We start from the raw sequence: 12,647 nt of genomic DNA on the forward strand, positions 1-12,647 counted from the left end.
GGCGGGTTTCGGGTGCTGCTGGGATGGCTCCCGCAGAGGAGCAGTTTAATGTGCCAGCTCTTCTGTATATGAGTAATTTCCTAACCATGAAACAGGCTAATCAATACGACTAGTAAGTTACAGAGGACGACATAATGTTGCACAGCTATACATCTAGTCGTAAATGCTTTTTTTATAGACATGACAGCAGTCATGAAATAGGAGAAATGAAAGAGCAGTAGGTAAAAAAAAAATAAGAGTAAAAACAAAGTTTCCTTTTCACGTGCTTTAACGAGACCAAGTTCACGATGCTGCTTCATGGCCTCAAACTGCAAGATTGCAGGTTTAAACTGGATATTAGGAAGATATTCTTTACTGTGAGAGTGGTGAGGCATCAGAACAGGTTACCCAGAGAAGCTGTGGTTGCCCATCCCTGTAAGTGTTCAAGGCCAGGTTAGAGAGGGCTCTGAGCAAACTGGTTTAGTGAAAAGTGTCCCTCCTCATGGCAGGGGGGTTGGAACTAGATGATCTTTAAGATCCCTTCCAATCCTGATATTCTGAACTTCACAGATAAAATAGATTGATTTCCCTCAAGCTTTGTCTAGGAAGGTTTTAATATAGACATTTACATATAGTTGCCTCTTGACACAAATCTCCCAGGAAAGCATTGTGGAGGGAGGCAGGGGATAAATACTGCTAAGTGGATTAAACATAATATGGTTCCACATTTGATTACCTGACCTTGTTACAAAAAGAGCAGAATTTGTCGAATATTTCTGGTAATAACTCTGAAATAGTCTGAGATACCCTAAACAAAGCTCTGGTAAAGCACACATGGGATGATACTCTGTTCCTCAGAGTTTTGGATTAGGATATTTTGACATGTGTCCATCCTACAGATGGTATTGGAGCTTTATGACAACTAAAACAAGGATGGAATTGGTGCTTCCAGGACAAATTGCTTTGATTTATATTGTTGCCTAACCGTGGTTATTCAGTAAATATATGATTAATTTTTTTCCTTTATTTTCTCAGGAATTAAACGTATTCTGTGAAAGAACAGATCTGATAGTACTAGCTAGACAGATTAAAGAGTTTAACATATAAATACTTGTTCAGGATCCATTTGCACATGCTAGTGTACTTTAAGTAGTTCCAAGGGCTGTGGTGGAATCAGTCTAGAAAGCATATTTCTGTGCTATGAGAAAACACAAAGAGACAATTTTAGAAGTTTGAAAAAGCAAGAAGCATTTATTTCATATAGTTGACTTCAACATATATTTTTGTCTCACCATGTAAGTGGCAAATTTTATACCATTTGGAATAAAACAAGGTCTTTTCAAAGAGTTTCATTCATTTGTTCATTCACAATAATTATTCCTGAAAATAAATCTATGAATAAACATTCTCCTGCTAACAGAATGAGTTTCTTTATGGGGCACATAGTCCAAGATAAGTATTTAATAAATGCTTATGATTAATAATTCATAAATAACTAATAAATATATGAAAATTATTGAGTAATAGTTTAGTGTTCCGCTTTTTCAATTATCTGCCAATGTAATTGCAATTAAACAATTAAATAGACTAGGTATTGAAGCCAGAGATCTAGTGAGCAGTAAAGCTGATTACACAGAAAATCTCTATGCTGCCTTTAGCTAATGCTGGGTGATGTGTTATTGAAGTATAAGCTTGTTTGTTTTTCTAAAGAATGGCAGTTGAGTTTTACACAAGTACTGGACGTGGCCATGGTATGACTGGGCCAAGCCTGGGTTGGTCCCTGAAGCAGGGCAAGGCTGTGGGGATCTTGATGTGAGCAGCCGAGAAACTGACCTGACCAGAAAGGGAAAACGACTGAACAAAAGAAAATGCCTGTTGGAAAACACCAGCAGAGGAAAAAGCCTGCCAGCTGTGATCCTGGGAACCAAAAGTGTCCTTGGAAAGTGCGGCTGGCCCCTTCTAAGTACAGCTGGGTACCTAGGAACCAGAAACATCCCGAGATACCACTGATAAGCGCAGAAACAAGGAGCTGTAGCCACAATTTTCCTTCTGTAAAAGGTGAAAAAAATAGTCTGGGAAAGGAGAAGGCACCCCACAAGGATGATTGATTTGATTGATTCCAACCCTTAGCCCTGCACAGGAGCTTCCCCGAGAGTCACATAAGGTGGTGTCCGGGGTGGATCAGGAAGGGCTTTGCCAGCAGGCCACGGGAGGTGACCCTGCCCTTCTACTCAGCCCCCGTGAGTAGAAGTGACATCTGGAGTGCTGTGTCCAATTCTGGGCTCCTCAGGACAAGAGGGACATGGAGCTCCTGGGGCAGGTCCAGCGGAGGGCAACGAGGGAGGCTGGGGGGACTGGAGCATCCCTCTTACGAGGAAAGGCTGAGGGAGTTGGGCCTGTTCAGCCTTGAGTAGAGACAACTGAGAAGGGCCCTCATCAGCGTGCATAAACACCTAAAGCAGGGGTGCCAAGAGGATGGAGCCAGGCTCTTCTTGGTGGTGCCACGGAACAGGACAAGTGGCAACGGGCAGAAACTGATGCGCGGCGAGCTCGACCTGAAGATGAGGAAGAACATCTTCACCGGGCGTGTGACCGAGCACTGGAACAGACGGCCCACAGAGGGCTGTGGAGTCTCCCTCACCGGAGAGACCCAACAACCGCACGGGCGGCGGCACCAGGAGCCGGCACGGCACGTCCGGGATCGTCCCTCCCGGATCGTCCCTCCCGGATCGTCACTTCCCAGCTCGTCACTTCCCAGCTCGTCACTTCCCAGCTCGTCACTTCCCGGTCCCTTCCCGGCCGGGTCCGGCCCGTCCCCCGGACGGCGGCCGCCATGGGGAGCCGCGGGCAGGCGAGTCACACACACGTTCTGTGCTCACGGGAGTTCTCCGGGCGGGTTGGAGCTCTGTGGCCTTTGTAGGAGTCGAAAGAGATAAGGCTGTCAGGACGAGGAGGACTAGGGGAAAGGAAGGGAGGGGTTTTCACGCAAAGGCCGCTGTGGGAAGTGGAATCGAGGCAGAATAAGCGGAGGTTAAAATGCGTGGAAAGCACGGCTCGCGAGGGTAAGGTGAAGAAAAGCAAAGAGTGAAGAAATATTTAAACTTTCCGTATGTGCGGTGTAGAGCAGTGTCAGGCTCGAGAGCACCTTCTTCAGCAGCGTTCCGAAGCCTGGTTTGGGAGCGCTGGTGCACTGAGGTGTGGGGGAGTTCTGTGTTTGGGTGGGGGGCCGGTGAGGTCGGAGGAGTCTGCATTGATGTGTCCTGATCGCGGTCACCCAGTGCAACTGCTCTGTGGCTGGGGTGGTGAAAACTGCCTGGGAGGGATGTGCAGAAACAGAGTAAGAATATGCCCACTTGGAAGGGATCCACAGGGATCATCAAGTCCAACCCTCAGCCCTGCACGGGAGCCTCCCCAAGAGTCCCATAATGTGCCTGAGAGTATCATCCAAACGCTTCTTGAACTCTGGCAGCCTTGGTGCTGTGCCCACTGCCCTGGGGAGCCTGTTCAGTGCCCAACCACCCCCTGGGGGAAGAACCTCTCTCTAATATCCAACATAAACCTGCCCTGACACAACTTCAGGCCATTCCCTGGGTACCTGTCACTGGTCACCACAGAGCAGAGATCAGTGCCTGCCCCTCCTCTTCCCCTTGTGAGGAAGCTGTAAACTGCTAAGAGGGTGGGAAGGTGCCTGAAAATTGCTCATCAGAGAGTTTGAAATAACCATAAAAGACTTCCAAGTTTCACCGTACCTGTCTTCGACACAAAACAACTGGTAATATTTACAAAGATGGTGAAAAGATTACGGGGTAGAAATATTTCAGAATGTCCCGAAGGAATTTAGTCGAATCTGTTAAAATACATCTACAAAGCAAAAAGATTTATTTGCTGCATTCTAATTCTGTGAGTTTACTTTCCACAGATTAACCCATCTAGGGAACGTTTCTATTAAAGGCAACATGTTTCTGTTCAGCTGCTAATTATTAAGCACCCAGAAGCTGAAAAGGAGTTAGCAGGCTCCCTGTTCTTTTTTATGTGTTTCTGCTGAGATTGATTTAACTGATTGTGAAGTTTCATACTAATTCTTGTGAAAGTGACAGAAGGCTTTTTACTTGAACATTCATGAGACTCTTGTGCAATTGACAATGCACTAATTTGCCCTCTTTCCAGAGAGATTTGTTATGCAGTTGCATATACTTCTCAGTGTGCTGAATCATCTTACAGTAAAAGTTATGATGTGGTCTAATCCACGTGGTGAGGTGAGATTTGAAGGTGTCCCTTGATAGCACTAAAGTTGAGTAGGTTGAAGGAGCAGCACTGAACTGGAAAGTTGCGTGTCCTTACCAGTTTATGTCTTTTTCCTCTTCCTAAAACCTGTGCACACTTCTGAATTAATTCTCTCAAGGTGTGGCCAAGTGACAAGCTGAGTGAAGGAGGAGAATTTAGCTTGAAAATCTAAAAATGCGTTGACACATCAGTTGAAAACAGTAGCTTTCAGAGAAGATCACCATTTCTGTCATTGGCAGACTTAAAGCAGAGACAACACTTTTGTCAGGGCCCTGCCAGCATGTTTTTATTTGCTTTTTACTTTTAGGGGACAGTCTTGTTTGCACCTCCAGCTGAGATACAGAACATGCCAATAAAGAAGGTGGTCATTTCGCAGTTACAGCCCTGTGTTTCCTCCGTATCCTTCTGAGAAATGTTTTGAATACTAATTGTGAGAAAACAATTTAATATTATTATGAAGTACCTGGATTGTGCCTTCTGGAGATGCCAAAACATGCTAGGAAGTACTAGAAAGAGCCTCAAAAGGTATCTTGTTATCAAGATTAGTGGGGTTTTTTTGGTACTTGTCAGAGATTCTTTCCAGTCTCTGACAAACACCGAAGAAGTCTCAAAAGGACTTGAGGATTTCTGTAATTCCTTGTAGCCTGTATGAGTGAACAGCTAAAACCACATGCCTGTGAGCTGTGATTCTCAGGGCTTTTGCTTTTCATACATATTGAGGTGTGTCTTCTCTACGTTTAAGTCCTAATTTTTGAGTGTTTGCTTTTAGTGAAGTTTCTGTTTGCTGACCTGGCAGTTGTGTTTAAGGGAAGGACTTTGCTTTGTGTTGGTTCTGCCACACCACCTGTAGAAAATTATGCCCAGGTATCGCACAGAGTCATGGAAAATAATTGTTGAATTAGTTAATACACAGTTTCAGATCCTTTTGAAAGTCACTTTTCTCAAAAATTGGTTTGTAAGTGTAAGGATACTATAGTTATTTCTGTTTCTGCCTTTTTCAATAATTGGAGAATATCCACTGAGGTACCCTTGATAGTACCTTCAAGTAACTTGACATTTAGCATTATTCCAGTTCTGTTGGCTTTATTTGACATCAGCACAATAAATATGTTTGTGTCCGTGTATATTCAGGATTATATACCCATCGTGCCAAATAATTACTTAGGAATGTAATGCCAGCATTTTAGATTAATTTGAAATGTCCAGAACTAGAAATGTCTGGGATTTTGATTTTGTCACATCTAGTTTGGCTGCAAGTTTTTTTTTATGAGGAATCGAAGTAAAATATCTTAGATATTGATTTGATTCTGTTGAATTGTCTGTTAAATGGAAATAACATTAATTTTCAACGGAAACATTTTTAGTTGTAACATGTTAATTTTACCTGAGAATCCTGCTCAGCAAATAAGTTAATTCTATTGTTGTTGTATTGGCAGGTTTTGAAGCTTTTTAAGTTGTTACACCGAACACGGCAAGAAGTTTTTAAAAATGATACCAGAGCCCTTGAAGGTGAGATGCTTGTTTGATGTGTGCTTACCCATACTTCTGTGGACCTTTCTTCTCCAAATACACAGAGAATTCCTAACATAATTTTTCCTTACATCATTCCCTTCCATATTTTTAAGTAATCGTTGGGAGAACTTGTAATAAGTAACCAGAGATCCTTTAATTTGAAACAAAAAAATGGTTATTAGATTCAAGCACTCAAGCCATATTTTGTAAGGGAAATATCTCTTTTTTTGAACTGTGCTAATCTTCCTGGGAGATTTTTTTTTTTAATTTTATTTTTAAACTTCCTCTTTTCAGTCCAGCCAAAGCATGTTTAACTGTACTAAACATTTGAATTAGTCGTCTGTGTGTGGTTTCTCCTCAAGGGATAAGTCCTGTTTTTTTAGTAAACAAGCTTCTGTACACAGTTCAGAATGCTAGATAGGGAATCTTATTTTATTCCTGTACCAATCGACTTAAAATATGACATCACATGAATTGCAAGGAAATCGTACATTGAAATACTTCAAGCAGAGTGTCACAGGAAGGTGGAATAAATGAATTAAAATTGTGAGCTTTGAGGCAATGAAAAGCACAGGATACGATTTTTGTTCACTCTTTGGGTTTTTTTGTTTACTTTATTTAGCTGCAAGACAAAAGATAAATGAAGAATTCAGAAATAACAAAGACGAGACATCTGAGGAGAAGATAAATGAGGTGCTTGTTTTCTCTTTTTTTTTTTTTTTCCAGTTTGTGGAAGAATACTTATAAATGACCTTTTTATTTAAAGAATCTTTAAATCAGTGGAGGTACACTGAGACATCATGAGAGCCAGCTTAGAAAAAGCTGCTACATGGATCTCTGTTTATAAATATGTAAATACCTCCAATGGTATTAATGAGAATTTTTGCACATACAAAAATACATAAGCAGAAAGTGTCTTCTGACAGTTCAACATGATTATTTTGAAGTTTGTAATAAACTTATGGGGAAAATGTTTACAATTGCTATTTCCATGTAAATATTTTGTACTTTGCTCGTAACATCTTTCTGAGCTGTGGTCACTTGAGTTTACCTGGCCGTTGTGTAGACAAGCACAGAAGGATACAGAGAAATTAAATAATCTGCTCAGTTACTGGCAGATCACAAAGGAATCAGCATCTTTTGAGGGAGGCAAAAACCAGCAAAATTATTATGACTGACTGTAGTATAGAGGTATTAATTATACCACAGGGATTTTTTGCTTCTTCATTCCCCATGGTGCATTAAAAGTAGAACATTCTGTTAACTCACTAAGTTAGTTACCTTTGCTCAATTGCCTCCTTTACACTTTTTACTGAGTCATTTTTCTAAAACTTAACTAAGGCCTGATATGAAACTTCCGTATTTTAGGTGATTTTAGTTCTTAACGTCTATACTGAGTGACTAACTTAGTCCTTGTCATTCAGCCTTTTAACAGATTGTATTTATATTGTCACTGGGCACTGGTTGGACAAAAGTGCCTCCATTCATCCCTTGCAGAAATAGATGTAAACCTTTTCCTCATACTAACCACTGGACAGTAACATAAATAGTCCTGACCATTTAGTTAGGACTTTCTGCATCTCTGCTTGTTGTCAGCTTCCGGTAGTAATACCCTGTGTTTGTGTTCCCAGTATCTGATCAGCTCAGCTATGTGGTTTGGGGTTATTTTTTAGTAGATATTCAGGAAAAACACTTGCTGTAATTTTTAAATCTGTATTTGTTAGGATTGGCAACCTGCAAAATACACATGTAACTTTTTAAAGTGGGTTAGTTGATACTTGATTAAATGTGTCAGTGAAAGAAATGCTAGACTTTCATCCCAACTACACACTCGTAGAACATCACAGAAGCTGCCAGATTTATTATATATACATACATCTATATATTTTTATACACACACTGAATAGACTTGGTTGCAGAAGAACTGAATCGAATGATATACAGGACTTGGGAGAGTTTGGGCCCTTGCTTGCATAAACGTGGTGCTGTTAGCATTCTGCTTTGGACAGCAGCTAAAAAATTCAATATTGAAGATCCAAATGTGCATTACTCTGCTGGAATAGGAAGCTGCAGTGTATTATGACATCAAGTACCTACTTATACATACCAAGTGTGCAGTAATCTTAAGGAGATCAAAGTAACTGTGTGCAGTATGAGAATGTGAGATGTGGTAGCTGAATCCAGTGCAGTGGTTTTAGTTCAGATCTGGACTGCACTTCTGAAGTCACCTTGGTTATCTCCACTTCCTGTGATGTGTCTTGCTTTGTAAAGCAATGCCAGAGCAAATGGCAAAAATTCCTTTGAGATCAGTCTGAAGGGGAAGGTGTGCTTCAGGAGCATGCAGCCTGGCTGCTACTGGCCTTTCAGTAGGGAGAACTGAAGGATACCTGCTCCAAACCCTTACAAGGGAAAGGCATGAGGAGAAGTGCAGTGTAGATGTCAAGTCTTGAGCTCTAACCTTTGCAGGGATCCTCTTCTGTTGGTTCACACTACTTTCTAGTATAAGCATGTCTCCTAAAGTGTCTCACTTGTGCAATTTCATTTGTTTCTGACACAAGTATCATGCAAGCAAGCGTTAGGTTCTCTTAATGGTGCAGCAAAACAACTAGCAAGGGTGCTTCAGCTTATCGTCTTAATGAGGGAAGGAATTCCAGGCCTTTTGCCAAATACTAATGCCTCTGCTAATCTTAGGTAGTGCCTTGTTCTTGTACTGCTTTTCTGTGAAACCTCAGTATTCTTAATTCTTGTCATGTTTTGCCCTTGTTTTTTTCTCCTTATTTGAAGAGCAGTAGTGTTAAAAGAATGAGATTGCTCTTTCACTAGGGCACATGTTATTCAGGCATTCAAAATGTCTTTGATCACTGGAAGCTAGTTAATTGTTTCTGTGGTTGCATTTTACCTTATTTGTTTGCAGTTTTATTATATATTCTGCTGCATGTTACTGAGCTGAAGTTTCCTTCTCTCATCTGTATATCAGAGTAGTTTATATATCAACCTGTAAATTATTCCAGGGTCCCCAAGGCAAAAGCTGCATATAGATAGCTAACTGAATAATAGAACTGACTGGCTTTATTATTTGAATAGTTGTCTGGTATGGAAAATATCTTCGGGAATAATCACATATCATTTAAATTGCTCTGTTCTGTTTTCTGTGCCTTTTTTGTTCCTTTTGCTAGCTTCTGAAAATAGCTTCAGATGTTGAAGTGATTCTCAGAACTTCCGTTATTCAGGCAGTTCATACAGATTCTGACAAAATAGGTAAGTCGGTCTGCACGCTAAAAAGATGTTTGAAAATGTTGTGGTTGTGTAAATAAATACAGAATGTGAAAATAAGTAAAGGGATAGTGAGACAAATTGTCTGTTATTCTTTGCCCAAAAGCTTAATGTAAGCTGATGATTAATGTCACCACCTAGGACAGGTGGAGGCTTCAAAGGTACAAAGTTTCTTACACAAATAGTTTGACATATGGAGGCTGGTGGAAAAGAGGCGGTGACTACTTTTAATGCCCCTAATGAGAGGAAGAAGTTGTGACTATTTAACTAGCTATAACTCTTAGGAGGGACAGCAATTGGGTAGCAGGTCAGCATGCAAGTGTAGGGTAGTCAGTGTGTGTGTAAATGTAGCAGCCACAGTATCTGTGTGTGTGTGCTTGCTCTGCCAAGGGGGTGGAAGCTGCCTGAGGATAATTAGTAAGTGCAGTATGTACACTGTTCATAGAATAGCTTTTTGAGGATTTGAGTGTTTGAATGTTTTTGAGGATTGAGTGTTCTTTCCCAAAACCTTTTTCCAGCAATTTCAGGTTCAGATTGTGCTGTGGAAGACCTGTGACACAACGATGGCCTTGATGCAAAGTCTATCCAATTCTGAAATTTTGATTCCTAGTTTAGAAGTTCTTTTATTTTACAGTCACAGAGCACTAGAGAAAGAACACAACTGTGTGGTAGAGAACAGGGAAAATCTTCACCTGAGTACATTGTTTCCTTTCACTTCTGTTTAGTTTTGTCTGTAAAGTTTTGTAACAGTTGTGAGATCTGGGTTTGGTAGAGCATTTAACGTTAAAATGACAATCATGATGAAGCCCGAAGATATGACTAGACCAGTGTCAAGTCTTCCACAGAAGAAAAAAAGCTGAAGACTTGTCTTAGTGAGAACAAAAAAAAACAAGGGGGAACATCTTCCCTAGTGCAATTAAATTATTGTGCTGTCACAGAATCAGTTCACAGGGCACTGTTATTGTCTAAAAAGAATTTGAGGCACAGTGGTGTACAGTCATGTTGAGATTCATTAGTAAATCTTGGAGAAAAAGGGAAGGCAATTTCAATTAGGAGCTTGTTAGTTATATTAGACAATTTTTCTGGGTTTTTTTTAATGTTTAGTTATGTTACTCGATAGTATACAAATGTCTCAGTCTTTTCATTTTGCTTTAATTTCTGATTAAGCTGAGACAAGCAGAGCTTACTTTTTTAGTGTTATATCAGACATGCAATATGTGCTGATTTTGATTTGGTGTGTTGGCAATGTCTGTTCAAAACTTAGCTCTGAAAAGGAAGGTTAAAAATTCTCCTTTCAATTTTTATTTGTTTGTACTTCTGCTTTTCAATACTTTATATCCAGTTCTGGGTTTTTTTAGTATTTGTTCTAGGCATGTAGATCAACATGTTTTCTCATACCTGTACTCCCATTGATTTTATCTAAGAGAAATGCAATGGGAATTTTACTTAAAGCTCTTAGAAACTTATTAAATGCATCAGTATCAGTACTTAGATGCAAAAGGAGCATACCCTCAAGAAAATCAGGATTCTTTCTCGTAAGGTCAGGGATATCAGTGCACTTTGGACAGCATGTTACTGATTGCACACACAAACACACAGTTTTGCAGGTTTACTGCATCTCTTGCAGCCGCCTGGTGTAGTCAAAGTACAGTGTTATGATTTCAGGTGTTTGTGATTTAGTTTTTGCTGCTGGAGCAAATCTGACATGACACAGCACCTTCATGAAAAAAAGACAAGCTGATTCTGACAAGTTAGACAGCAAGAGCTAAGGTGTCAGGAAGGGGTTAAAATGGTGTATATTTAGGCAAACCCTAACACAGTGCACTTCTGTGACAGTATAGTCAGTTCTGTGACAATATAGTGGCAATAACTTTCCTTTCCTCTTGGCCTTTAAAACAGGTGTGACAGGATAAATAGTACAGATCAGATTCCAGGACTTGGGGGAGCAGGCTAAGTCAAATTCAGTATTAATTTTTGAAACTATTGAAGTAAACATGGCTCAGGCTTGATAAAATTGCCATTCACTTTCCTGCTAAGAGTTACTGCAAGGCTTTGACATTTTTTTTTATGGCTTCTTAGTGCTATTAAAGTTTTCAATGCTCTTAAAAGGAAAAATGGGAAGGCATTATTGTGACCAAGTGAAGGTAAAAATCTTAGCATAACTTTTTCTTAGGTAGAAGTCACGATGATGCTTGTACACTTACCAGAAGTTCAAATCCTCATTCAGATCCTCACCATAAACCCAAAGTTCAGATCCTCGTGATCCTTATGAGATCCTAATTTTTTGTTTGTTAGTGTAAAAACAACTTCAGAATAGTATTTTCCGTAAGATTATAGTCTTACTGGGGTTTTTTTCTATTACAGTGCTCATACCCAGGAAAGATCTTCTACAAGACAACACTCCTTACTTAGATAAACCAACAAAAAAGCAAGAATCCTGAGGAAAATATGTCCCTCTCCCCAGAAAGTTAATATCCTGTAATGACATCTCTGAAAACCATCCAACAGTGTATCCTTGTTTTAAAGCTAAATTTTGGAAACAGATAAGTATTGTTACCAGGAAAACAGAGACTGAGGTCAACTCATCGTTTTTATTGAGTGCTGTGATATCATCATTCACTTCTTCTGTGGGATATACTAATATTTCTACAGGACTTAAAAGTACACTGCTGAATTGTGTTACTTCAGCCAGGAAGGTTTCTGATTATGACAGCTGTCAGACAGAGATTGTTTCCCAGCAATCCAGAGTTTGTCAAAGCTAAATAAAAATTAAATGCTGTTCTTAGTCCTGATAGTATTTATTTGTAAGTTTCTTGTTAATCATAGGCTGCTATGAAGTAATGAAAAAACATCTTGTGGCACTTGCCGTAAAATTTATGCTTTGCACCAAAAGTGGTCATTAATTGTACACTAATATACTGAGATTCTTGAGAGAGTTCCTAAGGGTTATCTGAATAAATTATTTTTATTTTACAGATGGGAGAGCATGTGTAGTGTTTTTCTTCTCCCATGCACCTTGGCATGAGCAGGGATGTTAGGGTTTGAGTTCTCAGATGACAGCACAACAAGAGAAGCGAGGCACAACCTGGATGTTGGCTTAGATCATATGGTTCATGTATTTATGGTTTGTATTTTAACTTGTGATTACTGAGTGACTTACTGAGGCATTTTCTAAAAAAAGGAGCCTTGCTGGTTACTTGCAAGTGATCTAACTTGCCTAGAGTGAATGTATGAGGAGCTTAATTAGTAAGCCCTAATCACTTCCATTTTTCCTAGAGACTTACTTGCTTCTTTTGGAATTCATCACAATGAGCTGTTTACTTCCATTTTAATCGGCACCAGGTAAAACTGCATAGAATCTTGTCTGTGTGAAGCCAGTAACAGGCACCATACTAGGATCTAAATACCTCACACAGGAGTGAGGTAGTCCAGTAATACCTCTCAACTCTCTTCCGAGTCCCAGTGATCCTATTTATTTTTAATAAGCCTCAAAGATGCCAAAATCGTATATCTGTGTGGGTTCTGACATGGCTTCACTGACTGAGTAAACCAGGAAACTGGTGCCTTCATTCAGTCCCTTTTCCTCACACGGCATGCCA

The 12,647-nt window shown here is 40.0% G+C and overlaps 1 protein-coding gene across 1 annotated transcript; it reads left to right on the forward strand.

Annotated features, from left to right (window-relative positions):
• Positions 1-2,699: 2,699 nt before the first annotated feature.
• Positions 2,700-12,025, forward strand: LYRM7 (LYR motif containing 7). The gene is made up of 5 exons (XM_064642590.1): positions 2,700-2,830; positions 5,700-5,772; positions 6,398-6,468; positions 8,952-9,033; positions 11,413-12,025. The coding sequence occupies exons 1-5, from the start codon at positions 2,813-2,815 to the stop codon at positions 11,487-11,489; spliced, it is 321 nt and encodes a 106-aa protein (XP_064498660.1). The 5' UTR covers positions 2,700-2,812; the 3' UTR covers positions 11,490-12,025.
• Positions 12,026-12,647: the final 622 nt, after the last annotated feature.

Source organism: Pseudopipra pipra, chromosome Z (assembly GCF_036250125.1).
Source record: "Pseudopipra pipra isolate bDixPip1 chromosome Z, bDixPip1.hap1, whole genome shotgun sequence".
Taxonomy (NCBI): Eukaryota; Metazoa; Chordata; class Aves; order Passeriformes; family Pipridae; genus Pseudopipra; species Pseudopipra pipra.